General features: G+C 44.4%; 1 protein-coding gene across 1 annotated transcript in view; it reads right to left on the bottom strand.

Moving 5' to 3' along the window:
* The window catches only part of GABRA3 (gamma-aminobutyric acid type A receptor subunit alpha3), a 128,568-nt gene that overhangs the window by 32,639 nt on the left and 79,345 nt on the right, over positions 1-16,584 (bottom strand). The window contains exons 4-5 of the mRNA XM_032772196.2: positions 16,109-16,176; positions 8,614-8,834 (exon numbers count right to left, since the gene is read on the bottom strand). Coding sequence (XP_032628087.1) covers positions 8,614-8,834; positions 16,109-16,176 — 289 coding nt within the window. The remainder of the gene's footprint in view (positions 1-8,613; positions 8,835-16,108; positions 16,177-16,584) is intronic.

Here is a 16,584-nt window from a genome sequence, read left to right as displayed (position 1 = left end):
AACGACATATACTGGGGCACTTCTGCCAGTTTCCGTGATTCTATTTACACTGTTGATATTAATCCTATATAGAGCATGGGAGACTTGTTTCTGTGTCCTACATAAAGATGTGAGCAGGGCTATAAAACACCAGTTCTCTCACTAGGGACACAGGCCCTGCATATTTATTGTGCACCAGACTGAATCCTGTATTCCCAGTGGGGATTGGTTAAATGGAAGTCAATGGGACTAGTCGTGCAACGGCTCTCCTTTGGGAGTGAGGGGCTCCCAATCCAGCCCACAGCTGGTGAGGTGCTTCATACTCCTGGCTGAGTGTGCTCTGTTGCCCAGGCCTGTCTGACCCTAGCTCTGGCTTTTTGGCCTGATACAGAAATATTAAGCAATCTGAATCAACAAAACCACACATGCTGCCCCCAGTTTGCTGATGTCCTCTTCAATCCTCCTCATACACTGACTGGACAACAGGGCACGTAGGCAGAGGTATCTTTCAGTGCCTGATCCAAAATTCACTGACATCAATGGAAATACTGCCATGGACTTTGCATCTGGTCTGATGTTTGCAGTCCATTTCCTTCGTTGGATTCACATACGAACACTGCATACACTGCTTATTCCAGCCTCAGTTCCTATATCTTAATTCTAGATTTCTGATCCCAAATACAAAAGGCAGACAAGCTCCCAAAATGATTGGGGATGAACACCCAGAAAATCAGATACACTTGCTACTTCTCTTTGGTTTCTTAAGTGAAGCGTCTCTCTCTCAGCTACAAGTTTGTTTGGGGAACTTAGCATTTTGTTAGCTCTTCTGTCAGGTCTGCATAGTTCTTATCACTCCATCCTTGAGAGAGACATATGTCTTTCTGGGCTGCAAATGTCTCTTCTCCAGCTAGGAAGGATTGTTTCTTGTAATACCCTTCAATGTTATTGGCATAAAAATACTGTTGGTGCATGGACTTCAACTTCCTTGCTGTTTTCATCCATGTGGAAATTGCCCATTTTACTATCCATGGCCTGTTTCACCCTTTCTTTTAGTCGCCTTCTTTGGCCCAGATCCTTCTTGCTTCACTCAGGGGCGGCTCTAGGCACCAGCATGCCAAACGCGTGCCTGGGGCAGCAAGTCACGGTGGGCGCTCTGCTGGTCGCTGCGAGGGCAACAGGCAGGTTGCCTTCAGCGGCATGCCTGAGGAGGGTCCGCTGGTCCCATGGCTTTGGCGGACCTCCCGCACGCGTGCTGCCGAATCCACGAGACCGGGGACCTCCCGCAGGCGTGCCGCCGAATCCGCGGGACTGGGGACCTCCTGCAGGCAAGCCGCCGAAGGCAGCCTGCCTGCCGTGCTTGGGGCAACAAAATACCCTGGCTTCACTGATGACCTTATCATTTCAGAAACACCCCAGAGAGTTGATTCCAAAGTCATCCCACCCAAAGGACACACCCTCATCATTAGTGCTTTTCTAATAAGCCAAATCTGCCTTCTGGCTAGATGCTCAGCTGCCATCAGTGTCCCCTGGGAGCGGCTAAGTCATGGAGAGTACAAGGATGCTGGTTATAGACCCCAAATTTTGGGGTCCCTGCCACAATGGTCCTAATGTACTTTAGAGCAGCACCAAGGCAGTCTCTCCCACAGCTGCACCTTATCATTAGCAATGACAGTATCCACCTGGCCTCAACCTCAAACTCCTCAGTCTGGCTGCCCACAGATCGGAGCAATCAGTCTTTTTGTCTTGGGTGTGAAGGATCCAGCACAGAGTGTTTCACATCTGTAGGTGGAATCACTATTGTAGGTCTCTGGACACTTCCGATCTGCTTGACCTTGTCTGCATCTGTCTGTGTGTATCACAGATGCTTGCATGCCTCTGGGCATTGCTGTAGCCCTGCACAAGCCAGAATGGCCAGAGATGGCTGCCATGGCCACTTCATGTGAAATTGCAAATGTATGGAAAGGATGGAATTTCAAGCTCAAAGAGAATTTGACTAGCTGATACCAAAGGAGCCCAACCCCTCACCACAAAACAACAGCTTCTCCCCATCCCATAAACTGGAGGAATATAGGGGTCTCCGAAATTATGCAGAAAACTAAACATTGAGGTCTCGAAAAAACACAGGAAATGAAATGGCTAAAATGTTCAGGCAAAATCTCACCTGAAACTTTTCAGCTATTTCAACCAGCCAAAAAGTTAGTGCCTCAGATAACATGACCAATGGTAGCATTTTCTCACTATAGCGAAAAGGGGAATAGGCCTTAGAACTCTCTCACATGCAGGGGCACATAGGGGCAGGCATGTGCTCTCTCTCACACACACATGCACTCTCACACGTTCTTACACACACATTCTCACATGCAACTGTATGTGCTTTCACATATTTTCTCTCACACATGTGCACTTTCCTATGCACTCTCTCTCTATCTCACACACACACACACACAGTGTACTCCTCCACGTACACACATTCCATGGCTTTCACATGTGATCTCGCTCATGCACAATTCCTCTCTTGCACACAAGTATGCACATTCTGAAACATGTGATCTCTCGCTCTCTCATACCCCAGCATGCTTGCTCTCTCTTCCTGTTGCCACTAATTAGGTAAAATATTGATGTGGACTTTGAAATCAATCACAGCTCAGGAGAGGAAACATTCCTCCCTTTCTCCTCTCCCCCCAGATGGCCTCTCCTGCTGAGCCTTGTTCCTGGCCCAAGGACTCTTCAGGACCATATGCTTTGCCTAATGAAATGTCAAAATGTCAGACTAAGAGGAATATGTCTCATTCCTCAGGCAATTACCACAGCCTCTGCAGCACTTGTGCAAAAAGACTTGTTGCAGAGCTATACATATTTACTGCAACGCTACAGCTAGCAGAGAAGACAGTCCTATCTCAGAGGTGCAATGCCATCTTGGGGCTCAGGTAGTTTAGTTGTGAAATATCACTACGAATCCCAAACAGCATGTTATGACTGGCTGAGGTACCTCTGACCTGGCCCCGGGCAAATAACAAATTTTTCAGTTCAGTGACAGAAATGAAAACCCTGGGGAAAAATTCATTTTGGGTCTATCGGAAATGAACATTTTTTCAATTTTTTTTCATCACAATGAAAAATGGAATTTTTTTTGTTTACAGTCAATATGTTTAATTTCACTCAAAACAGGATATTTCAGTTCATTTTGGGTTTTTTAATCCTTTGTTTTGTTTTGTTTTTAAATAAAATGAACTAGGCTTCACAACAAAACCTCATTTCACAACAAAGAGTTGAAACATTCTGTTTCAAAAATGTTGCACTGAAATGTTTTGACATTAAAAAAAATTGTCTTTTTTTTTCTTGGCTGAAACTATTCACTGAATCTGACCCAAACTCGCAAACAGTTTCAAGCAACTCAAAACTGCAGTTTTCAGCAAATAAATTATTGGTCAAAAACATTTCACCCAGCTCTAGTTGATCTCCTAATCCTACCATTCTACCCTCGAATCAGTAATCTTCTCTGTCCCACCCACCTACAACACACTTTTTGTTTATAGTAGTCTTGAAATCACCCTGCAAGCTCTAAGTTTTCTCCTCTCCTGCTCCACCCCCAGCAGGAACAACCTAACAAAAATTAGACACACAGGAAAAAATTATGTTTTCCTTCATACAATCAACTGAGTTCCTTTAAACAGCTAAATCCAATGGCAAGAAGTGTGTATCAGGCTAAATACACCTCTCCAGGGATGATGGTACTACAAACCACTTCAGCTTCGGTTCTCATGGTTACCATGAGATTATCAAAACCTCTGATGTGTCATTATCGCTCATGCAGTTACCTGTGTAGTGCTAGTGGATGAGCTATAGACTCATTCCAATTTCTTGGAGTTAAATGTGATAAGCCCTTGGTCTATATATGGCACAGAAGCATTATAGCACCCTGTACAGCACCAGAGACTTTGTTTATGCCAGTTATATCATTTTGGCTTTGTCCTTTTCTATAACTCACTTTGCTGTCCCAGGTTATTCCTTAATGCTCACAGGTGGGGTTTAGCTCTGAGTTGGGTTTAGGCTCCAGTCTGGGGTTTGGGTTTGAGGCTGAGTCACTTCTAGGATTCAGAGTTTGGATCTGACAGCATTGAAATCTCATGATTTGTTTTCAGGAAATTTCAGCCCCAAATGGCAGAATTTCAGCCCAAGATGGGGATCAGCTGGTCTTATGAGATTTCTGCCATCTAAGACTGGTCCTTGCAACAGTTCAGCTGCACACAAACCAAGCAGGAAAATAGGTCTCTTCTGCTTTTGGATCCAACATGGAAGCTGAATTGTAGAGACAAATTTGGTTCTTGGGACTCAGATCTCAGGCTTAATGTTCCAGCTTTTGGTCCCTCTCTGTTAATAACAACTCTGGAATCTGTGACACCTTTAGCAAGGGCAGAACTCAGGCTATGTCTATGCTGAGCTTTCTCCAACTTCCTTGCAATTCCACCACCAATGGCAGCCACAACGGTTTACCAGTTTTGTGTCAATGTACACATGCAGTCCCCTTGAAGACAAGGGAGCTGCACATATTTCACTAAGGAGATAAACTGGTCCCCAAAACCTTTATTGCTTGAAGATGGTGCCTGAAAACAAAAGAGCCCAGCTTGCCTTTCAGGTACCCAGTTGAGTTTGCAGGGCTGGCAATGAAAGAAAACATCTTTTCCCCTGTTTAATTGAGCACATACAATTTGGAAATCACAGAAACAATATATGTGTAAACCCCACAATGCCTTTTTTGAGTCACTTTGCAGAGCAGAAGGGCTCTTTAAGGGTTAGGTTCTCAAAGTGTTGTGCTCTATGCACAGAATTAGGCATGTGACATTTTCATACATTTTAAGGCCAGGAGGAGGAATCATTATGATCATCTAGGCTGACCTGAATAAAACAGCACACAGATTTCACCCTGATGTTCCTGCATCAAGCCTATTGCTTCTGGCTGAGCTATTTTCATACCCTGTGCAGATCCACATACACACGTTAGTCAGTCTGGGCTCCAGAGCTACATTTGGACTGTGGGATGCTGAATGTGGCTTTTGTGAACTACATGTGCCTGACACTTGCTCTACAAACTGCCACTGGTGTCAGACAAGACGGCAGAGGGAGCACTGCATAACAGGACTAAAGCCCCTGTGTTCTACTGCTGTTCCTCCAAGCAGGTAGGAAAGTAGGGAATAGTAACACTGATCACTATAACCAGGGGTGAAAGTAATTTACAGGACTTACTGGTACTGCCAAAGTCTTGAGGGGGTGTGGCCTCATCCAGAAGAGGCGGGGCCTCTCAAGATTTAAAGGCCCTGGGGCACCAGCTGTGGATGGGAGCCCCAGGGCCTTTAAATCAGGCTGGGGCTCCCAGCTGCAGAGGTGGCTGGGAGCTCCTGGGGCTCAGGGGCAAATTAAAGGGCCTGGGGCTCCAGCCGCCGCGTAACTCCGGGCCCTTTAAATCCCCACCGCCACTCCAGCTGCCGGAGCTGGGGGGGGGCGGGATTTAAAGGGCTTGGGGCTCCCCGCAGCTCCGGGCCTCTTGAATGTCATGTGAGCCCGGCTGGCTGGCTGGGGCTGGGATTTAAAGGGCTTCGGGCTCCTCTCAGCAGTGGGAGCTCCGCGCCCTTTAAATCCTGGCCCCAGCCCGGTTGCTGGAGCTGCGGGCGGGATTCAAAGGGCTCTGGGCTCCCCGCAGCCGTTGGAGCTCTGAGCCCTTTAAATCCCGGCCCCAGCCAGGGTGCTGAACTGTGGGCAGGATTTAAAGGGCTCTGGGCCCCCGCCGCGGAAGCTGGTGCAGTCCGACATGGTGTACTGGCTTATTTTCACCTCTGACTATAACTCAGCAGCCAGGAGGAGGGGAACAGAGAGAGGAGATATTTGTGCAGGAGCCAGGAAGGCCATAAAATAATCCAGGTGCGATGCCCAGACACCATGTTCTGATTTCAGCTTTGTGACGCTGCGTGAGAAGGTTGCGTTGTGATGCTATGATATCTCTGGATACTGAGCTGCAGTTGGTTTGCGCAGTTCAGTGATGAAGGGGCCTCTCTCCAGGAGCTATAAATACTGTTACATGGTGCTGGATGCATGTGTCAGAATTGTTGTTCCAGCAGAGCGGCTACAGATGAATGCAAACTCTTGGAGAGGAGAAGTTTGGTTTCCTAACAGTATAAATAGCAGTGGAAATGCCTCTAATTGCTTATTTTAGCATTTGATGCCTCTAGGGGGCTGGACTAGGATAGACCCACTGCAAGTTTAGGGAGAAGGCAGTATCTCGTGTGTCCAATTGCATAGTGCCATACAGAGCTAGACTGTATGAGCAGAGGGAGAACAGAGATACACCTTCCCAAGGGAGCTTAAAGAGATACAATCAGTTCCTAGAATCCCCACTGCGTAGGTCTGGCGATGTGTGCATGCACTACCATACTGCCCCATCCCCTCTAGTGTGACTAGGCTGGGCCAGTTATGAGGGATGAGGAGGAATCAGGGCATGGATCTGCCCCTTCACTGCTCCTTTTAGAAAGCTGCAGACACCTGGGGGTCATCGAAAGAGCTGTTTCTGCATCCCTAAGGAGCAGGATGCATGAGGGGAGGGGAGGCTCCTTACACTGGCCCTGATTCTGAGCACCCCTACAAAGGCACTGTCACAAATCCAGTCTGGCCCACAGCAGATATTTCCTTTGGGGCCATGGGGAAGAAGTCATGTTAGATACATATGGGACAAAAAGCCATGCTGCTTTTCTGGAAAGGGGGCAAACCGCAAGGTAGCAGGCTTGAAATGGGCACTTTCCTACACAGAGCACTGGCCATTTCTTTGTTACTAGAGCTGTGCGGGAAATGGATTTGCTATTTCACAGGAAATTCTGCGATATTGGCCTTTTTGTGTATTATGAAATGGAACCCAAAAAATTCTCAAAATTCCCTTGGAAATAAAATTCCATTTCTTTGTTTGCTGGTGGTTGATTGCAATGCTTCGTTTTGAGAAAATCAAAACATTTCAATCCAATTTCAACCATTATTAATCACGTTATATTATACAAATTGGAAACAATACATCATTTTGAAATGAAAAATCAAATTGTTCTGTTTCAGAAGGGACACTGCCCCTAAGAAGTGTAGAGGCTGCTCTTTCACCCTTATCAGAGTGCTCTTTCTAATTAGTTTTTACAGATGAAATTTCATCAGAACTGACGTTTCGATTTCAATGAAATGGCATTGTCAGTTGGAAAATTTCCAACCCGCTGTGTTTGTTACCCTGTTCTTTCTAAACTTTTCGACTACACCGTCCAGGGCCATCTCTTACAAAGCCTCCAACTTCAGTGTGACCCACTGCAGCCAATACTTCAAGCAATGCTGCTTTCATAAAGAGTTGGAATGACTTTGCAGTGACTATCTCAGCTGGGTGTGGAAAGTTTGAATTGCAACAAAGCTACTGGCGCCATTTGATATTTTACCTAATGAAAAGCCCTGATCTCGGCTATAGGCTGCTTTTGGCACCCAGTGGCATGCAGTCTCTCGGGAGTAAATCCTGAGAGATGGTGAACCACTGCAGGGATTGCAGGGATGAAGCATCTCTCAGGATGTGGGGTCCCTGCTTCGGGCCAGATCTGTTGGATCATTCATTGTGGTGGCTTGTTGCTCTCTTCTCTTATATCCTTGTAATAAACTACTTGAAGCCAACTATTTTTCAATCTATGGGCTCTGATGACCCTTGGGATTCATTTTTATGAACTCTCATTCCACTTCCATGTAGATGCTCTACACATCTATAACTCCTTATCAGCATTTTCAGATTCCCTTCATCTTTGTGTTCCATGTTGTCTCGTGATACCTCAAGCTGGGTGCAAGCTAACCTTTAATTAATGCAGAAAAATCCAGAAATGATTTGGGGGGAGGGGTTCTATTACTCATTCTCTTAGGTATTGTCTTTGTGGTGATTTATCTTTGGGGTCTGATCATACTGCCCTGCCTCCCAGGCATGTAGAGACAACAGATACATTCAAGATAGTGAGGCACTGAGATACTTATGATAATGAAGGCCAGATAAATACCTTCTGACCTTCAAGTCTATGAGTCTATGAGATTGATCCTTCTCTTACTTGCATTCATTTAAAACCAGCGTAACTCCACTGAATACAATGGAATCACTCCTGGTTTAAAGTGAGTGCAGTATAGTGTAAATGTGACTTCCATCCTGATGAAGCAGCACTTTATACCCACTTTTCACAGGTTTAAATGAGTCCACAGTGGTGTGAGGCAGTGGAGCATCAAGCCCAGTATTTTCACCGTTTCTTTACTCAGGGACACCCTGTCATTTAGCCTCTGTGCCCCAGTTTCCTCATCGGAAACAGGAGCATATCGATCCTGAGAGACCTACATCCCAGGACCGCAGTGAGGATTAATGAATGTTTGAAACGTGCTACCGAAATGTTAAGCATTGTTTGCCAGTTATAGGCGTGATAGATCAACTGTCAAGAGATTAAATTCATTTTGGTCCTTAAAAAGTGGGAAGCTTGCACAGCCATGGACATAGCATACCGTAGATTCACCTCAGCCTCGAGCCCTGCCAGGGCCTAGAGCTTTCACAGAACCATGGCCTCAGGTTCTGTCCATGCCCAGGAGAGGCACACCTACCTCATGGTGTACAGAAGGGTGCCATTGTCCACCAGGCGCAGCAGCTTGTTGGGTGTGGTCATGTTGTGGGCCACTGATTTCTTGCCATTGTGAAAGAAGGTGTCAGGAGTCCAGATCTTACTGGCCAGCAGGTTGTTAAGGGGAAGGACCTTCATGGGGCCATCAAACTTAAGCCGCTCGTCTCTCCAGGACTGCCGGAAAAAGACATCAATGGTGTATTCCTAGGGGGAGAGAGGAGAGCAATCGGACTTGATTTTATCTAGTTCCTCATTGCAAACCACCCCGTAACTCCAGAGAATGAAAAACGCTCCCTTCATTGAGTGCAATGGGGTTTTGGGAGCACTGCACTCACGACTGTGGACCAGAGTGGCATTTCCAGAGTGGGGACAAGAGGTATTTAGCAGGGCGGCATTCTCCAGGGTTGATAAGACCCTAAGGTAAGCTGGAATTGCTACCTCTGGTATAATGACTTTACATGAACACCTTGTAGTACTCATCTACATCTTTCATCTCAAAGTGCCGTATACACTGTACATATGCCATTGGTATCATACACCAACCAATGAAATGCAGCCACCCCTAGGGTGGCACTGCTCAGCCATTCTGTATCAGTAACATTGCACAGCAGTTTCAGGATAACAGGAAGCAGAGGATGCAACTGACACCACAGGCAGATCCTAATGATTTCAACTCATGTGCTTAAATATGGATTCAGATACCTAACTTTATGCAATCATGATTGAAACATCAGGACAATACTCTAAGTCACTTTCAGTCCTAAATTGTTGTGCAGTGCTGCCAAGCACCATCAAACAGCTACCACTTTTCACCCCAGAGGTAGCTGCGTTTCAGTGATGTGTGCAACGGTTCCCACATATGAAAGGTCAGGACTCAGGGATCCTGCAGGCATGCTATTAGCACTGAATTAATAATATAGAAATCAATGTTATTCACCGGGAGAACAGAAATGAACTTTCCCAAGAATGAGAAACCCAGAAATGCAGCAGATATGTTTAAACCTGGATAAAATTAGAATTAGGATAGGGCACATGGGGCCAAAATAATCTCGGTGTAACTCTTTTTGAAACCAGTGGGGTTACACTAAGGCTGAATTTGACCCCTTAGAGGCTTGGGCTCAGGTCTTCAGCTGAAATAAATTGATTAGAGCTGAATGAAATTTGTCACACACTTTTTCGTTGAAAAATTCAGATTTGATGACACCAAAATGTTTCATGAGTTCATGTCGGTTTTGCCAATTTTTTCATTTGCAGAAAAACATTCTGAAAAAAACAAAATGTTTCATTTTGACATTTTCAAAATGCAACTTTCAATTTTTTTCAGCTTAAAATGACTTTTCATCCTTTAATTTTTAAAATAAAATTCAAAAACATTTTAAAATGGTGGAAGCAAAACATTTCATTCACACAAAATTTTTTTTTTCAGCTTTTCACTTCACCCATAATTTTCGGTCCAACCTGAAATGATTTTTTTTCCTGACTTTTTTTTAAATTGCCAACAAACTGAAAAATCTGTTATTTGTCCAGCTCTAAAACTGATGTTATTCCATTACAATCAAGGGAATGATGTGGATCTACTACAGCTGTGGGTCTATGCCTTCTTTTTTTTCTGATGCTGAATCAAACAGAACTGACACATGACATCTTTGTCCAGATGCTGCTGACCACAAGGTATAAATACCTAGCATCAAATTCTGCCCTGCTGTATGAGGCATGCAATCCAAGCTAAACAAACAGGAACAGAAGAGTGTGCCAGGCTGGGGGCATTTGTTCCCATGATTTCTCCTCTCTGAAATTCCCTGTACATTTAAACCCGTAGTTTGTAGTTTGACCATGGTCCCTTTGGGAGTCTGTAAACAACCATCTTTAACAGAGAGTGCAGCAATCTCTCTCCAAGGCCCCCTGAATGATTCTTTGGCAGTGTGGGGACAAGAGGCCCAGCAACAAGTGCAGTGAAACAAAGCCCTCTGCTCCTTGCCATATCAGGAGAGACAGAGTCCTTATCAGAGTGAGAAGAGAAATCTAATTCAGGATCTTCACTCTGATGAACAATTTCCAAACTACACCACAGAGAACACAAACTCAGCTCCTCCTTCTGTACTAAGAGTCTAATCCTCAGAAGAAGAGAAACCATGGCCAGGGTCTCTTTCCTCTGGCCCCCAGTTTTCTTCCCATGTGAGTGCAGACCCCCAGTTCAGATTCACTTCCTCCCAGTGCCTGCATCTACACACCATTCCAGGTGAACCAAGAATTGTAAGTCACATTCTTCTCCTTCCAGGGCTGTGACTAAAATCCATTCCAGAGAACCATAGAAACAGGGCTCAGGTTCTTCTCCTCTGCAGGGCCCCTCTCCAGAGTCTCATCTTTGTCCCAGTTAACAAGCTGGACAGCTGGAATACCCAATATCTGACATTAGTGTGGACTTTATCAACCAATGCTTTTCATGTTGAACAGCTCGTGAGGCTGGAGTCCCCGCACCCCCACACGTCAGACAGAAGCAGACAACACTCCTCTGTAGTTAGTAATCAGCTGCTTTCCGCTCTCAACAGCAAACATTATTTGCCTCACCTCCCAGGTTCCTCATCATCATTATAATCTGTCTGAATCTGGATGCACAAAGCAGACTTTCAATCGCAGATAATGATGGCTGTGGTATGCACAAGGGCTGGATCATCAGACAGATGCCAATGTGGAAGGAGAAACTTCCTCACTTTTTGATTTAAGATAGGAAAACAATCTTGAGAAAGGTGCAAGTTCATCCTCCTTTCCTTGTGCGGTTCTCTCTTGAGCACCCATTTCTGTGTGCTCAGCACCAGAACTGCATGCAGTAGCACATCTGCTATGCATGGGCAAAATCTATGGAACTAAAGCATGCAAGGGGAGAGAAAATTTATTATTCTTTAACTGTCTTTCTAATTTTAAATTCATTTTGTCAAATCACACAGCGGAGAATAGTTTCCTCTTTTCAATACCTCATATTTCTTCTTCACAGTTCATTATCCATGCTCCCTTAATCAAATATGCTCCACCTTGGAAGTAATTATCAGATACTCCCTAAGGGCTGGGATTGCTGAATATATAATTGGTCTTTGCTGTGGTGTGAAAGAGAACAAGATGGATAGAGAGAACTCAGATGAGATTAATACTCTCAGCTAGAGTGACATTAACTTAACTTTTAACCCTGCTGGGAGTGGTCCTTCCAAAGCAAGACAAACTCCTCTGATGGGAGGAGGCATCAAAATGAAATTCAGAGATTTAATTCTCCTCTAATCCTCTGATCACCAGTGCTAATAGTCTGTGGGGGAGGGCCCGCTGGTAGAGCGGCAGGAGATATGTCCGTGGCTGAATGAACACGGAGAATGAAATCCTCTAGGGTCCAGAGGTTTGGAGGAAGGTTGTTTTAGGACACTGATCCTGCCCAAGCCTGCTTGGATTCAATTCTTGGCCCCCTGCTAGGGAGACCCTTCAAGCCAAAGTGAGTATCCAGCAGCGTGGGGAAATCCAAGACGAAATGACACTCATGAGGCACACATCAGAGTGTAGGTCCCCATTAAAGATGCCAGCATGTAATTTAAAAATAAACACAAACTACCAAATCCTCTTTTTGTGCAATACAAGCTGCAAGAAATGCTTTTGAGAAAGCTCACTATTAATTATGCTCCACAGTTCTGTTTTAATTAGAAGACAAACTGTTGAGGGAATACAAACCTAGATTCAGTCCTCAGGCCTTTTCACTAATAATTTTCCTTAAACATATCAGACTATGCCAGTCAGTTCACTTGTTTTCTCTGTTTCTCTTACCCTGTATATTTGTCTCAGGCACTTAGAGCAGTTTGGTGAAGGAAAGGGGATGATCCGCCCCACTTACATAGGGTCAGAATCTGACAATCTTACCAAGTAACTTACTCCATGAGTAGTCACACGGAAGAAAGAGGGGCTGGTTATGAAGAAAGAGGCTACTCAAGATGCGTATATATTTGAGAATATATTATTGCCCTTATATAAATCGATGGTACGCCCACATCTCGAATACTGAGTACAGACGTGGTCTCTTCATCTCAAAAAAGATACACTGGCACTAGAAAATGTTCAGAAAAGGGCAACTAAAATGATTAGGGGTTTGGAGAGGGTCCCATATGAGAAAAGATTAAAGAGGCTAGGACCCTTCAGCTTGGAAAAGAGGAGACTAAGGGGGGATATGATAGAGGTATATAAAATCATGAGTGACGTGGAGAAAGTGGATAAGGAAAAGTTATTTCCTTATTCCCATAATACAAGAACTAGGGGTCACCAAATGAAATTAATAGGTAGCAGGTTTAAAACAAATAAAAGGAAGTTCTTCTTCATTCAGCGCACAGTCAACTTGTGGAACTCCTTACCTGAGGAGGTTGTGAAGGCTAGGACTATAACAGTGTTTAAAAGGCAACTGGATAAATTCATGGAGGTTAAGTCCATAAATGGCTATTAGCCAGGATGGATAAGGAATGGTGTCCCTAGTGTCTGTTTGTCAGAGGATGGAGATGGATGGCAGGAGAGAGATCACTTGATCATTGCCTGTTAGGTTCACTCCCTCTGGGGCACCTGGTATCGGCCACTGTTGGTACACAGGATACTGGGCTAGATGGACCTTTGGTCTGACCCGGTACAGCCGTTCTTATGTTCTATGTAGTAAGGGAGGCAGAATCATGCTGTAGGAAGCTCTTGTTCTTTTGATGGTACCCCCCAAATTGCTTCCCTTTGCGCTAACTGAAAAAACCCACAAAACACCCTCACTTCATCAGGCAGGAAAAAAAGGATTAAAAGACAAGATTCATGCTTCTCTAAATCCAAAGAACGAGCAGAAGTCTGAAGTCACGCAGCCTTTTTTTGATGGGAAGTGGCACAACATGTCCCAGCAACTGGAGATACAATAAGGTGTCATTGGACCGCATTAGAAAATACTTTTGGTTTCCATGGACTTCCTTCTGGTGGGTAAACATGTCTCTCCTCCTGTCTCCCTTCCATTCACTTGGAAGTCGCAAATGACTACACTGAGGAATGAAACACAGGGAGCAATCCTGCTCCACACCCCCACACTGATGTCAATGAAAAATACTCAGCAAGTTCAATAGGGCCAGGATTTCACTTTTTAGCCCATGTCTACACAGGGATAAAAAACCCGCCGCATGGCCACAGCTGTCCAAGCCAGGGTCAGCTAATTCAGGTTTGTGGGGTTCGGGCTCTGGAGCTGAAAAATCTTTGCATAGATGCTTGGGCTTGGGCTGGAGGCAAAGCCTCTAGCCCAAGCCCAAAAGTCTCTATATAATAATTTTTAGCCCTGCAGCCCGAGCCCTGCTGGCCTAAGACAACTGACCTGGGCCAACTGCGGCTCTGCTGAGTGTCTTTTAGCCCTGTATAGACGTACCCGTAGTGTGCAAAATAGAGCTGTGTGAATAGCTGATTTTTTTGTTTTGGGAGCCGTTCTGAAAAATAATAACAATAAACAAGAAATAATTTTCGGTCGACACAAAATGAAACATTTTCAAGTGTTTTGGTTGAACCAAAAAGTTGAAAAAAATTCATTTCAAGACAAATGAAATGTTTTGTTTGACTCAAACCAAAATGTTCTGTTTCAATTTGAGCATTTTTTTCAATATGTCTACATTTTGGAAATTTTGAAACAAAAAGTTGTTCTGAATTGAGAAACTGAAATGATTCATTTTGATAATGTTGAAATCTTTTGACGTTTGTAGATAGTTTTTTGTTGGTGCTTTTTTTCTCAACGTGAACAATTCAACAAAACTGACATGAATTTACAAAACGTTTTGGTGTTAACAAATCTGCATTTGTCACCGAAAAAGAGCTTTAGATGAAAACCTTCACTCAGCTCTAGTAGTCCAAAGGATACTGACAGAATTTCCTTCACAGATTATTGTACCTGGATTTAAGTAATGCCAATGATTATGTTCGGTGGATTTCCAAAAACCAAAATGAAATTGAGAAGGAGACATGAAACCAAAATTGAGTCTTTTTTTAACTTCTATTGCAACTACTTTCTGTGTTAAGCTCCCACCAAAAGCAACAGAATGGGATTTCTTGATATTTGTTACTGAGGAATGAGACCTCATCTAGTTCTGTGATTTATGCTTCTTAAATTTACTGTGACCATTGTCCTCTTGAAGATATTTCCAGCTCCATATCTGCTGGCTGCCACTATTGCAAATGACGAATCATAGAATCTTAGAATATCAGGGTTGGAAGAGACTTCAGGAGGTCACCTAGTCCAACCCCCTGCTCAAAGCAGGACCAATTCCCAACGAAATCATCCCAGCCAGAGCTTTGTCAAGCCTGACCTTAAAACCTCTGAAGGAATGGAGATTCACCACCTCCCTAGGTAACCATTCCAGTGCTTCACCACCCTCTAGTGAAATAGTGTTTCCTAAATATCCAGCCTAAACCTCCCCCCACTGCAACTTGGGACCATTTATTCCTTGTTCTGTCATCTGTACCACTGAGAACAGTCTAGATCCATCCTCTTTGGAAACCCCTTTCAGGTAGCTGAAAGCGGCTATCAAATCCCCCTTCATTCTCTCTCTGCAGACTAAATAATCCCATTTCTGTCAGCCTCTCCTCATAAGTCATGTGCTCCAGCCCCCTAATCATTTTTGTTGCCCTCTTGGACTCTTTCCAATTTCTCCTCATCCTTCTCGTAGTGTGGGGCCCAAAACTGGACACCGTACTCCAGATGAGGCCTCACCAATGTCAAATAGAGGGGAATGATCACGTCCCTCGATCTGCTGGAATGCCCTACTTATACAGCCTAAAATGCCATTAGCTTGCTTGGCAACAAGGGCACACTATTGACTCATATCCAGCTTCTTGTCCACTGTAACCCCTAGGTCCTTTTCTGCAGAACTGCTTCCTAGCCATTCGGTCCCTAGTCTGTAACAGTGAATGGGATTCTTCCGTCCTAAGTGCAGGACTCTGCACTTGTTCTTGTTGAACCTCTTCAGGTTTCTTTTGGCCCAATCCTCTAATTTGTCTAGGTTCCTCGGTATCCTATCCCTACCCTCCAGCGTATCTACCACTCCTCCCAGTTTAGTGTCATCTGCAAACTTGCTGAGAGTGTAGTCCATGCCTTCCTCCACATCATTAATGAAGATATTGAACAAAACCGGCCCCAGGACTGACCCTTGGGGCACTCCACTTCAAACTGGCTGCCAACTAGCCATTAATCACTACCTGTTGAGCCCAACGATCTAGCCAGCTTTCTATCCACCTTATAGTCCATTCATCCAGCTCATACTTTTTTAACTTGCTGGCAAGAATGCTGTCGGAGACCGTATCAAAAGCTTTGCTAAAATTTCACAGTCAACCTGCATAGATTTCTTGCCACACTGTTTCCGGAGTTCATACTTTTGTCCAATTACCTGGGACAAGAAATACAATGCACACTCCCAGAGTCCGAGTGTCAGACCTCTGTGACCTACAGCACTTACCATGTCTGTGTCTGAGACAGGGCCGAAACTCGTCACATAAATGTCTGTCTTGACTTCAGTTACGCTGTCTGAGAAAAACAAGAGAGAAAAGTAATTGAGAAGTATTTTCATTTGCATTGAAAATATTTTAGCATTTCATTGTGTTTTGTTTTTCATACCAGATGCCTCTCTGCTGTAGTGTTGAATTGTCATCACCACCATGTTGTGAATAATGGCCAATTTTATAATTCATACTGGGGCAAATTCACCTCTGGGACAGCTCCATTGACTTCCACAGAGTTACACCAAGGATGGATATATCCTAGTACATTCAGACAGTGCATATTTACATAATGTACACAGTCACACAATGCACAATTTTCTATGGTACTATCCATCTTAAATATAGAGGTAAACCCTGATGATGTGAAATTCTAATCCAAAATCCCTTTGTATTTGCCGGCCTGATAAGTAGGCCATTGAATTTTTCCTGTTTT

Source organism: Chelonoidis abingdonii, chromosome 8, assembly GCF_003597395.2.
Source record: "Chelonoidis abingdonii isolate Lonesome George chromosome 8, CheloAbing_2.0, whole genome shotgun sequence".
Taxonomy (NCBI): domain Eukaryota; kingdom Metazoa; phylum Chordata; order Testudines; family Testudinidae; genus Chelonoidis; species Chelonoidis abingdonii.
Note: the sequence above shows the minus strand (reverse complement) of the source record. Positions and strands in the feature narration are given on the sequence as shown.